Here is a 19,910-nt window from a genome sequence, read left to right on the forward strand (position 1 = left end):
CAAGCACTACCCTGGTTCAGAGGTAGGGTCACCTCTCCAAGCCGCCTCCTGGGTAAACTCGCCTTCCCATCACCCATCACGTAGGGCTGGGACAATTCAGCGCTTGTGGAAGCATCAGGGTGAGGCCTTGCCATGGTAAGCACACTGGTGAGGCGAGGGCAGTCAGAATGCGAGGCCTGCAGGACATGCCAGAGGCCTTCTGAAACAGAAGGATGGGCAAAGGAGGCAAGGAGACAACGTGAGAGAGGTAAACTAGAAGGCCAGACTTGAAACTCCCTATGCCTCAGGTTCCTCACCTAGGAAATGGAAACTATTTTCTTCTTTTTAGATTTTATTTATTTTAGGGAGAGAAAGAGAACAAGCAGGGGGAGGAGCAGAGGAAGGAGGACAAGCCGACTCTGTGCTGAGTGCAGAGTCCAATGCGGGGCTTGATCCCAGGACCCCGAGATCATGACCTGAGCCGAAATCAAGAGCCGGACACTTCATCAACTGAGCCACCCAGGCGCCCCTAGAACATGGAAATTAAAAGACGCACCTATGTCCTGAAGTTATTGCAAGAATTAAATTCATTAACATACACAAAACATTTCCAACAGCATCTGACAACAACAGGGACGACACCAGTATACACTACTATTAGTATTGTAATTATTCTTGTTAAGGAGCACAGACCTAACTTAATCTCCCCAATTCTGCCCTTCACCAGGTGAGTCACCACCATTACTTAGTGGGAGCCCAAGTGGAACTCATTCAGAGCTAACGGAAAACCACCTCCCTCGGCAATGACCTTCTTCTCATTGTTACTGACAACTCTTCAGGAAAAACAACAACAAACAAACAAACAAGGTGCCTCCTTAGCCCTTCAAAAGGTTCATGGGCCTTCTTCAAATCACCACATTAAAGAAATCCTAATACCCTGAACATTATTCTTAACAGTTGAGCAATAATTCCAAAAGCCACCAGCTCAAATACCTATTGTCTCATCTCTGCTCAGTCAAAAATGTTAAGCTCTATGGCAGACCAAGACTCCTGCATCAAAGGGCAGGCAAACCCCAAATTACATGAGTGACTCATATCAGCTCATTTGAAATCAAAAGCAACATATGACTTTCTCAGGAAAAAAATGGAACAAGTGTTTGTGCCAACACTTGAGAACCTTATTTGTAATTGGGGTTATGCTATTTAAACATGAAATACCACAACGTACAGCTTTTTTGTATTATCAATCATACCTTAATAAAAAAATAAAATTGTTATGTAATGATACATAATGAGATCATAGTGATGAGATCTGATGAGATCATGATAACCCCAGTCGCCTCATCCACCGCCAGTGGGCTATATTCTGGTACACGCTTTAGAAAGCAGTTAGCAAAGCCATTAAGAACTTTATACCCTACTCAGCTCTGTAATTTCACTTCTGGAAATTTTATTTGTAAGGAAAGAATTCAAAGGAAGGGAAAGGCTCCACAAGGGAAGACATCCACTGCTGGGTAACTTATAATAGTGGAAACCGTGGGAATAATCTAATGCCTAATAAAATGGGATGGTTTGGAAAAGCAAGGTACATCCGCTCAATGAACTATTATGTAATTATTAAAAATAATAAGATCACGTAGCGAAGTGGAAAAAATCCTGTAATGCAATGTTAACTGAAAAACAGCAGGATACAAATTCTGTCATCATTAGAATTTATGCACATGCAAAAGTATTTCCAGGGAATGCAGTAGAGTGCGGGGACAGGGGACCATCTATGAGCCATCAGTACCTTCCCTGGATTGGTTTAATTGAATGGCGTAGTGCAGTCTAACTTTGGGGAAGGTCGAAAACGTCAGCACCAGAAATATCACGCGCAAGCACTTGAGAGATGAGCCAGCCTGGAAAGAGTCATAAAGTAGCATGAAAAAATAGGGAGGACTCAGAGAGGAGGCACTAAGCGAGAGAAGAGAGGACCAGAAGGGGCCCCCATGCACCCCTGAAGTCACCTCCATCCATGCCACCTGCCATCGGCTGGAACCTGGCTGATGTGAAACATGGTTCCACATACGTTAAAACATCAAACACGCTACAATGGGCGCAACTGTGTAACCTGAGTTCTCAAAACCGGTATTCTAACTGTGTAAGAAATCTAGAATTGGCACAACTCTCCTTAAGAAAAACCTGGCTTGTCACACCACTGTCTGTCTGAAGTGCCTTTCCCTCCTAAGTGATGTTCAAGAGGTGCCTACCAAGAATCAGTACAACTTTGGGGGAAAAAATCAGAGAAAACTTACAACCCTGGACCCAGTACACACACGCACACGCACACACACACACACACACACACAAAATTACAAGCATAAATTTCCATTGATGAGTATGTTTTCCCACATCCAGTTAAACCCCTGAAAGGACTTGAGTTCGGATCGCAGACACGTGAACACAGCAAAAGCAGGCACTCCACTGACCTAAACCAACCCAATCCCGCCTGTGTTCCTCAACAGGAGCTCTGATGGGAACGTTTCAGAATGCCCACAGCTGAACCATCCTTCCTTCTCTTGGTGGGCAGCTCACGCAGGCGGAGGTCCTCGCTCTTTCTCTGATCAAAGTGCATTATGAGGGTGGGGCAGAAATCTGTTCTGTGTTTCCATTCACAGCTTATCTGCCCTCCACCCTCCCACAGACAACTGAAAATGGAGGCACTTCCTGTTGAAAGAATGTGTTATCAGCACCAGACTCGGCCCTGGCTTAGCACTGAACTCAGGCCAGGTTAGGTAGGAGACCAGGCAGAGCGGCTGGGCTGGAAATCTCCCTCTTAAAGGAATAAATGACTTCAGGGACAACCCAGGCTTCTGGGAGGCCGGGACATGGAAAATATCCACCAGCCTGTGACGTAGGCACAGGTCACCTTTAGATCACATGGATCTTTTTTTCCTCCTGTGAGAAAACTTTTGGACATATAGCTGAAAAGTCAAGGATTTTTTTTTTTAAGATTTTATTTATTCATTAGAGAGAGAGAGAGAGCACAAGCAGGCAGAGAGACGGGCAGAGCGGGAGGGAGAGGCAGGCTTCCCGCTGAGCAGGGAGCCCGATGCAGGGCTGGATCCCAGGACCCCGGGATCATGACCTGAGCCGAAGGCAGATGCTTCACGATCTGAGCCACCCAGGCGTCCCTAAAAAGTCAAGGACTTCTGATTTGACTCCTAGAGTCAGTGCCCAGCAGTGTCTGGCTCCGGTGAGCTCACCCACCCTGTCAGTTCTCTCTCTTTTCCACTACCTCACACACCCGATGGCAGGCAGGCCCCGAGTCAGCCCAGCTCCTAAGGCAGCTCTGGAGAGGAGACGCATCACAGCCAAGGCAACCCTTCCTGACAGGAAGGGCCATTCCAGAACAACATAGGTTCTCTAGCTTGTGAATTATAAACATCAATTTCATCTTTGAGAAAGGAAAGCACAAAGGAGTCAAAGGGGGTATGTTCAGTCCACCATGCTGTCATCTCTCTGACCAGAGCCCTGATCTAAAGAAACAAAACACAGCACCCCAGGCAGGCTGAGGCTGAGTTTGTGATCATTCCCAGAGCTTAAGACTTTGATAATGATCACACTGCCTCCCTAGCTCCAACTCAGACTGTCCGCTTCCATGGCCTCTGATCTGTCCTTCCTACGCATCTAAGCAACTTGTGGTGACGGCTTTTTCTTGTGTGAGGGGAAGCCGGCCATCCCTCACGGCCAACGCTCTCGTCCCTGCTTTCGTAACCTCTAGGTTAGGCTCTCGCAGTGCTTTACAGCAGGCTGCGCCTCAAAAAAGAAAAGTAACAGCTATGTGTCAATTCCAACAAAGGAGAAACACGTTCAGATAAGTCAACTTTCACTCTGAAAACCATACTCATTTCAGTTTGGAGGGAGACACCAAAGTGACTCACTGTGAGTTTAGGAAGCGGCACAAGAAGATAAACACACACACAAGGTTTCTGTCTCCATCGCGACCCGTAAATATCGTCAGTCACCACGAACCCCTGTATGTCTCCCGTAACAACTCGATCAGCGCAGAACATCACAAGCACCTTCTCTCACACAGAGGAAGAGTCACGGTCACGACAGCCAATAACCGAATCCAGTTTTTAGCAGCATGTTTAATCATTTTTTTGTAATTTAACAAGCTGATTCTTCAATGGAGAGCTCACTGGCTGCCCCCGTGGGCCCTTTCACCCCTTCTGGGCCTAAGTAGGCCAGGTTCTATCCATACCCCAGACGCTGCCCTTCCTAAGGGGGAAGAACAATTCTATGCACACAGTCGACCTTGGGCAAAGGGGCAGATTGTTTGTACATCTGTACACATTCAAATAGCAGGTTTGTCACGGTGAAGACAGGCACAGCCTGAAGTTTAAGTGCCCTTGGACTAATAGTAAAATGCTGATTACAAGGACACCCGGGTGGCTCAGTGGTTAAGTGTCTTTCTTTGGTTCAGGTTACGGTCTCAGGGTCCTGGGATCGAGCCCCGCATTGGGCTCCCTGCTCAGTGGGGAGCTTGCTTCTCCCTCTCCCTCTGTTCCTTCCCCCCGCTCCTGCTCTCTCTCTCAAATAAATAAATAAAATTTTTAAAAAATGCTGATTACAAACATAAATGGTAGGGGGGAGGGTCTGTCCCACAGCTTGAAGTCACTGGCATTCTGAAGAAAAAGTTTATCTTCTAAAATGAATCAAAATGGATGACTCTATTCTAGTCAAAGTCAAAGAATCCCAAGGAAAAGATTTAAAACCTGGCGAATTATGATCTTTTCTAACGATACTGGCTTTTCAGATTGGATGAATATCTTAATCTCACCATCTCAGAGAAAGCAGACCATGCAGCATTTATTACAGGAAAAGCATTATGAAAGTATTAAGTGTCACAAGGAATGAAAAATTGTGGCTATCAGAAAACTAAAAATATTTAACGCATTGTTACTTTGGGGGCGCCTGGGTGGCTCAATTGGTTACGCGTCTGCCTTCAGCTCAGGTCACAATCTCTCGATCTCGGGTCCTGGAATTGAGCCCCGCATGGGGCTCCCTGCTCAACAGGGAGTCTGCTTCTCCCTCCGTCCCCTCCCCCTCCACACACACACTTGCACTTTCACTCTCAAATAAATACATAAATAAAATCTTAAAATAAAAAAAAAAAACCCATGGTTACTTTGTTAACGCAATAGCTCTACGTCTCTTAACTTCCCCCATCAGGAAAGTAAGGATTTATTTCTAATGTCTTGGAATGAAAAAAAACAATGCCGTGCAAATAAAGCACGGCACTACCGACTTCCAAGATTAAATAGTGCTGTCTCCTTGAGCTTCAAAGAGGTCTGCAGCATCTCCCACTTATGCTACACAATGCTCTTAAGGACCAGATGGCAGGAATTACTTTTCCCTTTTAGGAGGAGGAAAACAGAGGCTTTACAAAACCGTGGCAGCTTACTGTAGTCACACATAGGGCTGCAGCTAGCGCCTGGCTGCCTGACTGTGTTTCCTTCCAGCTGCTGATCTGTGAACCCCCCGAATAAGCTTCAGACCATACCGAGGCTTCACTATGAATCAAGCAAATGAGCTTCATCAGAGCTTTAAATTAAAAGTATGTGTCCTTAATAAGATAAACACACGATTCCGGAGCGTGTGCCTCAGCTCTGGTGAAACCATGCCATGTTAGCAACGAAGACAGCAGCACAGCAAGTAAATTTAAACATTGTCAGATACTGACTTGGGACTATTTACTCACAAGACTCCAACAGGACACCGAAATCAATACCTGTCATTTATCTGTTCAAGTCTTTCTCAAAATCTGAGGTCAACAGAATTATCTGTTTGTGCTCAGCCCCACAAATTCCAAGTGCCCGGTCTGGTGCGATGCGGAGCTGAATTATGAATTATCGCATATACCAACACCTGTCTTCGGAGATGCTTTAGCAACAGGTAGATCTCAACATGCACAGAGCTAACAAGATTGTATTTAATTCATAACCATTAGGTCTTCATATTGCTAGTAACTCTTTTGGCAGACACCCATGAAATGCATAATAAATCACTTTTGTTCCAGTAAAGGAATTCATTTTCTTCGAAGATTCATTTAGCAATAACATTTCAGAGCATTCTAAGCCAGGATTTCTTAAATTTGGCCATGTTTTCCCGTAACATTATTTCATGTTTTGTGACAATTTGTATATTCTTACAGAGGCAGGGCGGGGAGGGGGGGGGAGACTGCAAGGAATCCGTAATCTACAGAGAAACGTTGTGTTCTAAAATGAAGCCTTCTAACCTGAGGCCATGAGAAGGCACAGGACACCCTGCCCACACTTCTTCACCTAGCCTTCTGGCTTTCAGATTGTGATAATGAGTCACTCATTAAACCACAGTCCTGTGATCAATTGGGTGCACATATGTATTATAAACCATTTAAAGGACAATATAGTTGTGCTGACTCCTAAAATATATATAAAGGTATTGGATATTAACATAGTGCAATGCATCTCTAACTCTTCCTCCTCACTATCCTCCCCGTAACACAGGCGTACACACACACACACGCAAACACACACACACACACACACACACACACACGCTCGCGCACACAGAAGACTAAAAGGGGGGAAGCCTAGAAAAGGCCTTGAGATCAAAATGAAAGTATGCAAACTCCACATGCGTCCATGTTCCCTGCCAGGTTGGCGTGCGACTTTCTCAGCAAAGGCCAACGTGGTCAGACAGGAACGTGAGTTATTAGAAGGAACTGAAAGAAGAAAGGGAGCCTGGCATGTAGGGAGGGTGAAGATAAAATGCCAACAAAATATTTACGTTCATGGCTTGCAGTGAGTGGCAAGTAGGATATTAATAACTGTGATGATTGGTCAACTCCCTGGGAGTGGTAACAGCCCTGGGACGGGGAGGCAGGAGACATTGGTTCCAGTCCCGGCTTCAACACCGGCTGGTTTTGTGACCTTAGGGAGTCACTCTGGATCCCAGCTTATAAATGAGGCAATAATAAACCCTAACTGCGGCACTCTCACAGACCCTGGCGGGAGATTAATGACTTTTTAACTCTCTTTTTATTCATTTAGAAAAGAGTATCGTGGACCATAAACTCTGCGGGGAAATGGACACTTGCCTATTAAATGCTTTTTCAATGATTTCATAAAAACTAACTGAAGGCAATTTGAACATTCTGAACAACTCCAACTAACTTGGCACCCACGGTGTATTAGATTGAAATCGCAGCATTAGAAGGATGTTAGTTCAGCAACCTTGTATTTGATATTGTAAAAGAGCCTTTTCATAATCATATTAGGTACATCGACCACAGTAAATTTCGGTTATTATTTTATTATCCAATTAACATAGTATTAGCACATTTTATTTAGAAATACATGAAAAGTTGTACAACATGCCTTGTATATTTGGTTACAGGCAAATCACTTCTCTGATGTCATTTTCCCACCTGTTTCTGCAGGACGATTTTTGATGCTCAAATGACTAATGAAAATTCATCAGGTTTCTTTAAGAAAATAACTCTTTCTTCTCTCTGAAGTTTTCAGTGCCATTTACCGTATCTTAATCTAGTATGCCACACTGAAACTAATAATAAACTATGTTAATTAATTCAATTTAAATTTTAAAAAAATTAAAAAGTTAAAAAAAAAAACGCCTAGTATGCCACAGTGGTAACACTGACTGCCAGACCTGGGTCCAAATCCTGCCTCTTAATGCGTACTTAACCTTGAGCCTGTTACTTTGTTCTGAGTCTCACTAGCCCCCTCCCCAAATCGAAAATGGAAATGTAACACCATAGGCAGAGTGGTAATTACGAATAAAAGAGAAAATGTACATAAAACACCTGGCACATAAAAAGTACTTGACAGAAGCAGGTTTCTGCTTACGTCCAGTATCTTGTAAGTGATGAAGTATGGGAAAGGGAGAGATCTTCCCAAAAGCAAGAGTACAATGATAAAATGCAAGACTACCACTAATGCCCTGCTCTCCTGCAACTTAAAGGCTCCTGTAAATTATTCAACTTAAGAGATGAGCAGTAATTTTCGTCCCCCCTCCAGGAGCCTCGAGTCAGAACTGCTCTGCGGAGTTCCTCTGAGTGAAAACAACTCATATAATGTATGAGTCCTTCATGAATGTACCTTTCTGTTACTTGGCTATTGCAGGAATAATTAATAACAACAGGAATTATTATTTTGTGACCAACCATAATGCCACAGTAAATCCAGTATGATCCAATCACTGGGAGAAAAAGACAGCAGAGTATAAATTTGCCAATACGAAGTAAGGTACGTGACTATAACGTGGTGCTTTCTAAAATTTGCAAATAGAATCTATAAACATAAAATCCATAAAAAATAACTTTAAATATTAACTACAAAGTACTCAGCCTTTCCTCAGAAGGCCTTCTGAGAACACCCAGGGACTCTACAAGCACCAGGGGTGCGCATTAACTCTTTCAAACCAATGTAGCCCGACACTCAGCACCATGCAGCTCAGATGAAGTATTTCTTCTGACAAGATCGTTGAATAGAAGTTATTACCAAAAAGGGACCGCAGTCAGGAACAGGTCTATCTAGGCACATAGCATCCCACAGGAATAAATGAGGCAGGAAAGAAGACCCTTATTTAGTACCAAGAAAATGACCAAATTAAGCAGGTAAGGCCCCCACCCCACCCCAAAGGCGCAGTACCAGCCAGCCATCAAATCTGAGATGAGGTCCTTGTCTCAGTCTGAGGACGTCTGCCTCTCTCTCTGGAAGTTGTCTATTACCAGCAACGAACAACGAAGGTGCAGAAACATTTCCTATCACCAACACACCATGCCTAATACGTCTCCGTTCAGAAGAAGATTCACCGGGCAGCCAGCCCCAACCATCTTGCCCTCAGAAGCCCTGGGGACAGAGGAACTGAAGCCCAGGCCTACATCATATGCCATGAGGGCATGTCACCAGCTCCCAGGGAGTCCTTTCCCTACTAATTATGAGGGGAAACCCTGCTGGTAAAATGTACGAGCAGGAGCACGCCTGCATTTCTTTATGTCAATCATCAAAATACTCCATGAAGACTGCTGTAACTGTGGGACTCTAGCATAGAAAGAGAGACACATTTGTCACCACAGATGGGGATTAGAGTCTGTCATTTAGAAATGAAGGCACTTTGGGTCCCACTTAAGGCTGACTTTATACTGATTTGAGTCAGTTTCAAAGGTGTGCCTCCCACTTACTTCACCTGTCTCACCTCCTGCCTTTGGCTCCACACCCTATGCTCCAGCAACACTGGGCACTCACACTATGTCCTCGAACTACCACAGATGCCCATGCTCTTCTTTCTGGAGCCTCCATCCCAGTGTTTCCTTTGCCCTGCAAAAATCCTACTCCGATAGCTCAAATGCACTCTGTGAAGCCATTTCTAACTGAGGCTGGAATCAACCGCTCCCTCCTTTCGACTCCTACCCCACGGTGTCCAGTCATTTAAGGCACTTCCACATCTGCCCAACAGTGAGCTCTGTCTACACCTGCTCCCCACCCCTGTCACCACATTATAAAACAGTCTGAGGTCAGGTACTTGTTTTACTCAATTGTAAACAGGGCCTCCCAGAGCACAGAACTTTCTAAATCGAACAATGAGCATAAAAGCAAGGATTAGTCCGACAGAGTTCATCTCCATTTATTCCAACATTGTATGTTTAATGGTGACTTCAACATTATATTTGCGGTTTATATTTAATAGAAACTTAAGTAGCTTTAAATTTTTTAAAGTAGTTGTTTATAGAATAACTTTTAGGCAGGCAAATAATGAACATAAGTCTTACTGCTGATTTAATCCCCAAATTAATCCTTCCTGTCACAAATACCTTTTATCTACAAAATTTGGGGACTGAGCTCTAAAACATATATATATATATAATATATATTATATATATTATATATATTATATATAATATTATATATAATATATATTATATATATAATATATATTATATATAATATTATATATAATATATAATATATATTATATATATTCATTTTATACGTAATATATTTGCAACACCCACTGTATGTATTTTACATGTATGTAAAGAATCCTCCAGTTTTACTAATTTTTAGTTACAAATCATAAGAAGGGTAAGAATTTTATAGATTATTGTATCTTCTTGGAAAAAATAAAAAATAAATCTTATTTGGAGATTGCTAAAACAGAACATGTTCCATGTTTCCCTCCTAATCAATAACAAACCTATAAAATGTAATTTAGCCAATAAATGGAATTCAATGAAAGATTTAAATATTCTCATAATTGACCAGAGACTATAAAAGCCAAAGGAAAATGTTATCTATTTAAGTCAAACTAAATACATATTTTCAGTAAACCTATTATGTGTAAGAAAATTTTAGCATATAAGACTTTCCTTGGAAAATCTATCTTTAAGTTCGAAAGGCACAAAAATTAATCAATTGTCTATCAAAATTTAAGTTTAACACACTTCTTAACAAACAAGAATTTGAAAGGAACAAGACGGGGCTATTTTAATACTAGGGGCAGGCATGGCGGTCAGCCCCCCCCCCCCCCGCCCCCGTCTCAGAGAAAAAAACACACTGCCCTCCCTCTGTCTCCGACACACACACCACACAGAAAACCTACACCAAAGAAACTGAGTCATAAGGTAGCCGAGTCAGTAACCTGAAGACCATCAGAAGGAATGTCTTCTTTTCCCAAGAGGTCTAAGTTAAAACGCAAATTAGCAACAAGTACAGAAAGCTAAGGTATTGTAGCTTTATGATAAAATAAGGGAAGACACGAGGCCTCAGAGCACCATGAAGTGATTTCTGTGGCCCTGAGACACTTCTCAAGAAGAATGCTGGGAACCCTGCCCACACCTTCACTGCTGGGGGGGAGGGAGCCCTGGAGCCTTTGCTCATAGCGGCAGACAACTACCCTCCCTCCAGAATACTCAGCTCCTCCAGGCCAGCTCAGGAACCAGCCATGGGAACCTGGTGCCCCCACATGCAGGACAGGGAAGAACACCCGGATTTAAAAGGAGCCTGCTGGGAACGCCAAGGGATCGTCTCCTACACTGCTTTCTCAGGGGGAATTCAAAGGAACAGCAGGTTTGCTGCGGACCGCTGCAAGGATCTTTGACTTCCTTGCTGTTACAATCTTTACGGAAAGATGGCAAAGCAGCTATGTTGCCCCTTACATCATGTGGCCCCCAGCTCCTGTCTTCCACTGGGAGTGTGCCTAAGATCGCCCTTTGTTTTGTAGCTCAGATGACGCTATGCAAGTGAATAACCCTGAACTACTAATTTCCACCACGTCAGGCCCAGGGGCCGCGGGAGATCAGTGGGACGGACCAGACCCATCATCAAAGGAGACTTAAAAACGCTGAACCAAGCAGGGCGCTGTACTGCGTACCAGGCACAACCCTGCTATGCGGATGGAACATTTTCCTCACCTACAGCACTTCCCCAAATCCTATAATCGTTCAGTCACCACACCAGCTGCCCTCCACCATCATATAAACTGTGACCAAAATGGGAAAATGATGCATCTTGTCAGCACAGTCACCTTTCACAAATGCTTCCGCCAGCTGCTCACAGACAGCTCCCCCAGCAAGGTCCCCCTCACAGCTCCTCAGCCGCGGGCCGCACACAACTAGACTCAACCCACGCGGAGAAGGCTCTGAACCATGAGGCACACATGCTGGCACTGCTCGGTAGTCACCTGGGGAGACCACTTGGGTCTACAGCACTTACTCCTGGAGGGGGACAGTTTCCAAAGGCAGCCAGCAGACTGGCTTCTGTCACGTGGGCCTAGTTTCCCAACAGCCAAGTCAAGTAGGGGCTCCTGGAGACATCTGTGATGGACTAACGGGTGAGAGAACCCTGGGGGAGTGGGTCCCTGTAGGGAGAGGAGGAGGGCAGGCAATCCGCACCCCGTGCCCCTGGAAAAGGTGTTGGGAAGCCTTTGAGGTCGCTTGGGCTTTGCAAGCTCGCTCTCTCTCTCTCTCTCTCTCTCTCTCTCTCTCTCTCTCTCTCGTCTCCTCGGCAGCTCACACAGCCGGCCCCCCGTGGAGGCCGCCTGGGCTAAGGAGTGCTGGGGGCTTACAGCACAAGACCTCACACGGAACTGCTCTCAAACTCCATATCGTATTGCTCTGCCGCCTGGCCTCTAGCAAGGAACAGAGCATTCCTCCGAAGAGGCAAGGGCCGGGGAGCTGTCCCCAGCGTGCCGGGTCTCAGGGAAGGGATGCCCCCGCCCGAAGCAGCCAGAGGATGGCCGGCACAGCTCCCGAGGTCCCTCCTGCAGGCAGGCCAGAGCCAGATCCCGCCACTGACGTTCCACAGTCCCCCCTCGGAAGACGACGGATCAGATACGCAAACGGCCCATTTTGAAATTTCACATCACGAAACCATGAATGCAAAACAAACACCACGTCCCCAAAAGTCCATTGTTGGGCAAATACCTGTATTTCTGTGCCATTTATCATTCAAATTTGGCTTTTTCCAGGTTTCAGCTGGTCTTAACAAAAAAAGTGACCTGAAGCTGGCAGCGATCTCCATCTCCCCTAGAAAAGACTGACACCCAAGCCAAGAACCTGGCTGTTCCCCCCGTGCTTTCAAAAACCAGGAGTGTTCTGCCTCATTTAGCTGTTACCTAAGTGCTGCTGAGGACTTAGGGCATAATAAAGAGTATTTTAAAATTCTTTATCTTTCCATTTCCACACAAATAACTGTTTTATCTACCACGTTAGACCCTTAAAATTACTCCTAACCCTTCAATTAAAAAATATATTTTTTAAATGTTTTTTTATGTTAGTCACCATGCAAAAAAAAAAAAAAATCTTACACCAGAGTCCACCTTTATAAAGGCTAGAAATGTTCTTTAACATTCATCTGCAACAAACGAAAACAATGGAAAGGCTTTTTGCCTTGTGACTCTGAATATACTTCTTGTGTCATTAAAGCAAAAGAAAAAGCCCAAAAGAATTTGGGATGGAGGACCAAACAGAAATATCAAATTTAAATTTTTTAATGTTTCATTTTTGCTTGTTAAAGCCATTCAAGGTACAATGAAAAGATACCGGCTCTGTGGTTCCCAAACCCTGGTTAGAAGACACCTCGAGGGCCACAAGCTTCAATTTCACCTGGAGCGCAGGTTCAAAAACACAGAACTCCCCAAGCCCCACCCCCAGAGACTCTAACTCAGAAAATCTAGAGTGGGGCCCAGGAATCTGCAGCATTTCAAAGTACCCCAAACAGGGCAAAGCTAAATGTAAAAAAAAAAAAAAATTACTAAGTAAAAACAGGGATTTTAATGCTGGTGCTTTGCCTTCAACTAGTCTCAGCATAATCCTAAAAAATCACTAGGGCCTGCTGTAAAGTCCCGTGGCCCAGATCTCACCCCAGATCCCACGGAGGTCTAGGGTAAAGCCAAGTTATTCTTCAAGAGCATTCCAGGTAATTTTGGAAAACAAATTTAGGGTGGGAATGTGCTCAACCCTTGAGAAAAACTGAGTTTCAATCACACCTTTACAGAAACTAACTGGGATCCTCAGAAAGCCCCGGCATCCCTATCCTTAGGGGCGTGAATTACTCACAAACCGAATTGCTCCCAGGCGGGTGGCAAGGCCGAAATAAGCCTGGGTAGCATGAAGGCCAGGGCTCCCGGCAAGAGGCCAGCGGGTAAAGGAAGACCAGTGAATACGGCAGCACAGGACACATTATAATGAGTTTTGCTTTTTAAAGATGACTTTAAAAAAAAAAAAAAGGAAGGAAGAGAAGCAGAGAGAAGGGGAAAAAGACGGAGTAGCTATGATAAGCAAAAGCGATTTAAAGGCCACAGGCAGGGAGATATATAAAACCCGAGCTCATCGTTCTCCTGATCTACACCAGAAATACATATATATAGCAGTTCAGACAGAAACCTGGAAATAAAACAACTTCAAGCACTTCAAACCAAAACTTCTTGCTTTTACTTGGGTTAATTTAACCATAAAAAAATGATATAGATCTTAATTAAGAGGTTTGTAAAGTACTTAAGTTTGTCATTTTGTTGACATTCAAATGTAATCTCCTCTGAAAACTATTCTTAGGTATCAGCTAACTAAACTGAACTGTTGGTTTAGATTATTGTACTACCAGATAAGATAAAATTTGAGATAATACACTAGAGAGCAACCCCATTGGCTTCAAAGAGTCTATGCTGCTTTAACACTTACCCCTGAGGCTGTCGGTTGTGTTGTAGGGGAAGTATTTTTGCTGCAATCATCTGAGTTAGAAGAGGTGGAAGTTGGAGTCATAGGAACAGAATTACTGCTACTACCTGCAACAGTCAAAATTAACCTCATAAATATACACATACTCCACTCTTACAGTTGGCCAATACTTTACAACCAAATAGCATTTTATTGTATTTACCAGAGCAAGCCTTTGATTTATTTATGTTCTTAGGTTTTCTTTTCCTGGTTTGAATTCCCTCTTTTTTCATAGCAAGCGGTCGAGGCACCTAAAAAAATTTTTCATATAGGCCTTAAGTTTAATAAGTATTATATTGAGAAAAACCCAACTTTAACCAAAGACTCAACATCAGTACTGAAAGCCCTCATTTAAAAGAAGTTGGCATAAATTTCAGTCCAATTTTTATACATGCTGAATAGATCTCAACCTGTACAAAGACTACACTCTCCCCATCAAATGCAGGTTCCTTAGGAGAAAATGAGATGACTTTGCCAGGGAAAATTTACTCCTTCAACTGTTTATTGCTTTAAACTACTTCAATTATAGAATAAAACCACTGGGTACTTATTTTTATTTCGGAGACTGTGCATTCTCTTCCTCCCACACGTAACAAGGTTAATTTCCTTTTTAAGACTGATGGAGTTTATATTTCATGCTATCCTTCAAATGACGGACAGAATGTTGCTAACAATAACTACTGAATATATGATTGCTCCTTCGCACGAATGACTTGGTTGCACTAAAAAATTTTAAAGTTAAGATATAAACTAGTTACTGTGCATTTGTAGTTGGTTCCATGCTTTTTTCCTTCGGGTATAGTTTTTTTAAAAATGTTACTACGTTAGATCCTAAAATGCACATTTTTCACTTTTTATATTTTTAAAATTGGGATGTCTTACCATGTACACACGTTTTGTTTCTTACTGGTACGTAAGGTATTCCTTTTTATTATAATTAATAACATCCTAAATTCAGTAATGTGCATATAGAAAATCAGATTCTTCACTTTCATCCCCTCTCCTTGGCTGATTTTTTTTTTTAACAGACACCATGTACAAATGAGAGACTAAATATGCATGCACGTGAGCAGAACAGGTGGCTCACCCCATGGAGTTTCATGTAGAGTCCACAAGCATTGCACACAGGTTCACCCTCGGCATTTCTGCGCCACAAAGTGGTGGTTGTGGTGTGACAGTTGGCACAGGACAATCCAAGCCGCCGGGAGGAAGGCTAAAAAGTAGCACAAGGAAGTAAGTGTACAGACTAAGTGACTATGTATCTGGTACATACATCAATGTATCCTTTCCCTGTCATCAACAAGCATGGACCTTTTATTATAAAAACATAAAAGTTCCCCTGAGAAAAAGATATAAAGTATAATTAGACTGACCTTCCTGAACCAAGACACTGGGGTTTCACGTAGGGTGCCCCATCCCACGTGCATGTTTGGGTCGCTCCAGCATATTCACTCACAGTATAGAATGACTGGGACCAAGTCACAACGCTGGCCAGTAACTGTGCCCACTGTTGTCAGAGGTCTGAGATGTAAGAGTCAACGACACTCAATCACAAACCACCCGCCAGTGTCCTAAGTGGCTTTGGGCAGTGCCCACTTCACCTGGAAGCTAGAGATAATCAGGTCTATTTCTCAGATCTGTGCAGAGGAATAACCCAAAAACTATAGAAAGCCAGGCAGATAGATTAGACAGATAAGATAGATAGATAGATAGATAGATAGATAAAAATGGATCTTATAAAATGTACAGAATTTTTACAAAGAAGTATGTTTTAATACATTTCATAATTATCATGGTTGCCTGCCTCCTGAGTTTTTGTATTATTCATTTTACAAAGGATAAGCAAATTTTACGGCACTGTGTTAATGCTGGCACTGTCTTACAGACAGTGATAGGGATATATTTTCTTTACCCTGTTAGTACAGTACCTAACTTTTGTTCATACAAAGGATTAAATGGTATTATCAGAAAAGGCACTGTCATTCCGATTTCCATGTTCCCTTTACGCCCATAACATCCTGAGAGGGAATTTATCTCAGCTAAATTTTATGTGCAAGTTATACAAAGAGTTTAAGCTAGTATATGTTTCCTCCCCAAAATGCCAAAATCTAAATTTGTTTTTAAATTACCTAGACGGGCAACTACAAAACAGTGCCATGACTTCAGTGAAGAAGCTGTGAGGGGAAAATCCAAGGACCAAAATACGTTCAAAGTTTTTTCGACAGAATTTGGGAAGTTAGCTACACTGATCAATTTCAGAAAGGAATAGTTTTAAAGAAGGTACAACAAAATACGAATTGAGGGTGTACAATATTCACAGATTAAAGGATAGATTTATCAAATCCTTTGCTGACATACTTAAAAGATGAAACTGAATTCTGCATTTACAATTCACATCCTATTTTATTACTGTAGCACTATTCTTTACAGACAAACCGATAAAAACAAAGTGACAATGGTAAACTTTAATCCAACATTTTTAAGAAGGCAATGCTATGAAAAAACCGATTTGACTTTTGGTTGAAATGAGCATGCTTGGCTGACAGGCAAACCATTTGCATGAATCTTTTTGCTAAAATGATAAAAACATAAAACCTTACACATCGGGATTTGTTTCTTTTTTCCTTTTATGGTTAAAATAAAATAATTTCTTAGGAGAGCACTCCTTTCTCTTCATAAATGTGAAATCAGTAAACTAGGGACAAGAAGGTTCATTTTATAAACAGGTCGTTTATGACAGTTTCCAGTGGAATTGGAAGCCAACGTGAAGTAACCTTGTTATCAGAATTTGCCATTATAACAAAGAACTTTATGACTGTCAACTGCAAATCATAAGTGAAGCCAGTCTCCATAAACATGAGAAATGAAGGTGAACGGGTTATAAAAGTTCCTTGTAACAAGTGATCTCAGTTATATTCATCACTGACAAGGAATTCAAGTTACACCATAAATCTCTTATTTTGCAATGTATTACAAGTTCAAATTCACAGTGATTGGTTCTGGACTGCTGGCTAAACAAACTTGGGTTCAACATTCTGAGAACTAAGCTAGATCCATCAAAACCATAAATAAGAAGCCCACAAGAACTAATTGATGAACACGCCCTTCAATTGGTTATCATTTATAACCCATTTACAAAGCACAATGGCTGACCTTGGTCACGGCCAAGACACCTGCCACACAGAAGGAAAACCAACAGATTAAGAGATGTTAAAAACTCTTTTCTGGTAAGTTATGTTGACTGGTAAGTGCACAAAACAAATGGCACTACCTAAATATGGATGTTACTAGATCCATATGCACAGAATGCAACTAGAACCTCATCAGCTGCTCTTCTACCAGAGTCCCCCTCAATTTCAAGAAAAGGTTACCTTGCTGAACTCAGCTAGAACTCAGCTCAATATATCTTTCAAAAAAAAAAAAATCAGTTTCACTGTGCATACACGAAAACAACGAACTTCCTGGAATATTTTCTGGCCACTTTTTCTTTTCTTAATATGATGCATAAGAAGTGAAAAACCATAGGGAGTCAGATACTTAAGTGAAGGATGCCCTTTGAAGACCATTTTAAGCTGCAGGAGGTTGTAACAAGTTTAAGGCACATACTCACATTAAATTAGCCTCAGCCACTTTATTTTAAATGCATTAAAAACAAAACAACCATAAAACTAATTGCTTCTCTTTAAGGTGTCAGACTTCCATTGTGATGCAATATCGCCCTAATCTATTTAACACAAACAACATGTGTAGCATTTGTTTCTGCAAATTAGAGTATAACAATTAAATAAATTACTTGGATACTTAAGATGTCTGGCATCTCACTGTAAAATATTTTACTTTAAAAGGTATTAAGAGTATGAGTGCTTGGTTAAACAAATGTTAGCCCTACCGTGGGGCCTGTGAACACTTTCATTTATTTTCTCTAATCACTGCAGCAGTAAATGCCCTCCCCTAAAGCCACACCTAAGTATAAGATTTGTCCCTGAAGAAAATCAGAATTCGCATAATTTAAAACACAGTAAAAAATGTGTTTGAACTGGTGAAAATCCCCAACTTGAGAAGCATGAAGACTGCATTTTTTTTTCTCAAGTTCTATGTAGTTTTCTAAGCAGCTAGATTTCAAAGTAACAAAGGTTAGAGTAAATTTTCATCAAAGACAATCCAAAAGACGATGGAATTTGGGGCTAAAATCTCTCTCTCAGGAGAAGAGGTAGAAGGGACCCAAAGGTATAAGGAACAGAATCAAAGGAACCCTGAATGAGGCTGTGGGGAGAAAGGGAGGGTGGGTTTGTCGTTGTCATATTCTACTGGGGAGGAGAGGGGGTATAAACGAGGACGGTTTTTCAAGAATAAAATCCAAACCAGAGCAGAAAGATCTCCCTCCTTCATCTGACCTCGGTTGGTATATTCAGTTTTTCTCCCCGGAGGTTACCGTCATTACTACTTTCTTGTGTCCTTCCAGAATTTTTCTAGTGCGTTTCCAAGTATATCTAGAGATATGTCAATATAGACTTTCGTGTATTTAAAAAATGGTAGCTCCCTACACCTTTCTCCTCCCCCCATTTACAGACACCATGCCCCAGGTGTAAATGTGGGGAAAGGCTGTCTTCGTTCCCCAGACGCTGGTTTCGGGACAACCTCCCCCCGGGCGCTCGCAGGTGTGAAGGGGACAGCTGAGTCCCCGCGCTCGGGCAGACCCCGGCAGCCCCGGGTCTCGCAGCACCTGTTCCCGCGGGAGCGCCCGGGGCGAGCCGGCAGCGCCGGGGCCACAGGAGGAGCGCCGCTCCGGGCCCGGGCCGCAGGGGAGGGCGGCGCTCGCACTCACCACGCGCTTCTGCGGCTTGATGAGGGGCCGGCTGAGGCCGTTCATCTTGCTGTAGAGCCCGCAGGCGTTGCACAAGTAGTGGCCGGTGCCGTCCCGCCGCCAGAGCGGCGTCTGGATGGAGCCGCAGTTCACGCACTCGCGGCTCTCGGGCAGGTCCTCCAGCAGGTCTGCGGCGAGAGCGGGGACAGAGGCCCGGTGAGGCCGCGCCGCTCCCGCCCCTCCCCGGGCTCCCCGGAAGACCCCCGGCACCCCTGGCCCCAGCGCTGGCGACCTGCTGCCCGCCTCCCCGCCCTTCCCCTTCCCCACGGGTCTTTCTGCTCAGCAGCCAAGCCAGGAGCCGGCCGTTGTCGCTATCGATCTGCTCAGCCTTTGTCCAATACTTCTGCAGCCCTGGGCGCGCCCAGTAAAACCCCAGGAAAGTAGCAGGACATGGTGCTGGAGGCCGAGCGCCAATCATCTGCCTTCGGTCTCCAAGGACCTCGGAGTTGAGATGCGCTGTGGGGAAGTCGGTTTGGGTCCCCTGACCCCTCCTTTCCGGCTGTTCCCAAGCGTTTCAAAACTGAAATCCATCATAATTACAGTGTGCCACTTGCCAAACCGAGCAAACCATACAGTATCAACACTGATCACTGACCCCTGCACCAAACCCACGAACATCCTGGGACACAGCTGGGCTACCTTATTACTTTTACCCCAAGTAATTTTTAAAGTATTTACTGTATCTGTCACCCTTTCCTTTTCTCTAATTTAAAAAAAAAAAATGGACAAGTGAAATTAGAAATACTGTTTTTGGGCACTTTATCAATTAACTAGAAAATGACTCAGGTCTCCCCATGGGAAAAA

At 43.3% G+C, this 19,910-nt stretch overlaps 1 protein-coding gene across 6 annotated transcripts in view; it reads right to left on the reverse strand.

Annotated features, from left to right (window-relative positions):
- Nucleotides 1–19,910, reverse strand: part of GATA6 (GATA binding protein 6) — a 175,597-nt gene that overhangs the window by 109,397 nt on the left and 46,290 nt on the right. For all 6 annotated transcript variants that reach the window (XM_057313203.1, XM_044382877.3, XM_048218638.2 and 3 more), the window contains 4 exons: nt 19,068–19,234; nt 15,330–15,455; nt 14,406–14,493; nt 14,207–14,310 (listed from right to left, as the gene is read on the reverse strand). In XM_057313203.1, the coding sequence (XP_057169186.1) occupies nt 14,207–14,310; nt 14,406–14,493; nt 15,330–15,455; nt 19,068–19,234 (485 nt within the window). The remainder of the gene's footprint in view (nt 1–14,206; nt 14,311–14,405; nt 14,494–15,329; nt 15,456–19,067; nt 19,235–19,910) is intronic.

This window comes from Ursus arctos, unplaced genomic scaffold (genome assembly GCF_023065955.2).
Source record: "Ursus arctos isolate Adak ecotype North America unplaced genomic scaffold, UrsArc2.0 scaffold_17, whole genome shotgun sequence".
NCBI classification, from domain to species: domain Eukaryota; kingdom Metazoa; phylum Chordata; class Mammalia; order Carnivora; family Ursidae; genus Ursus; species Ursus arctos.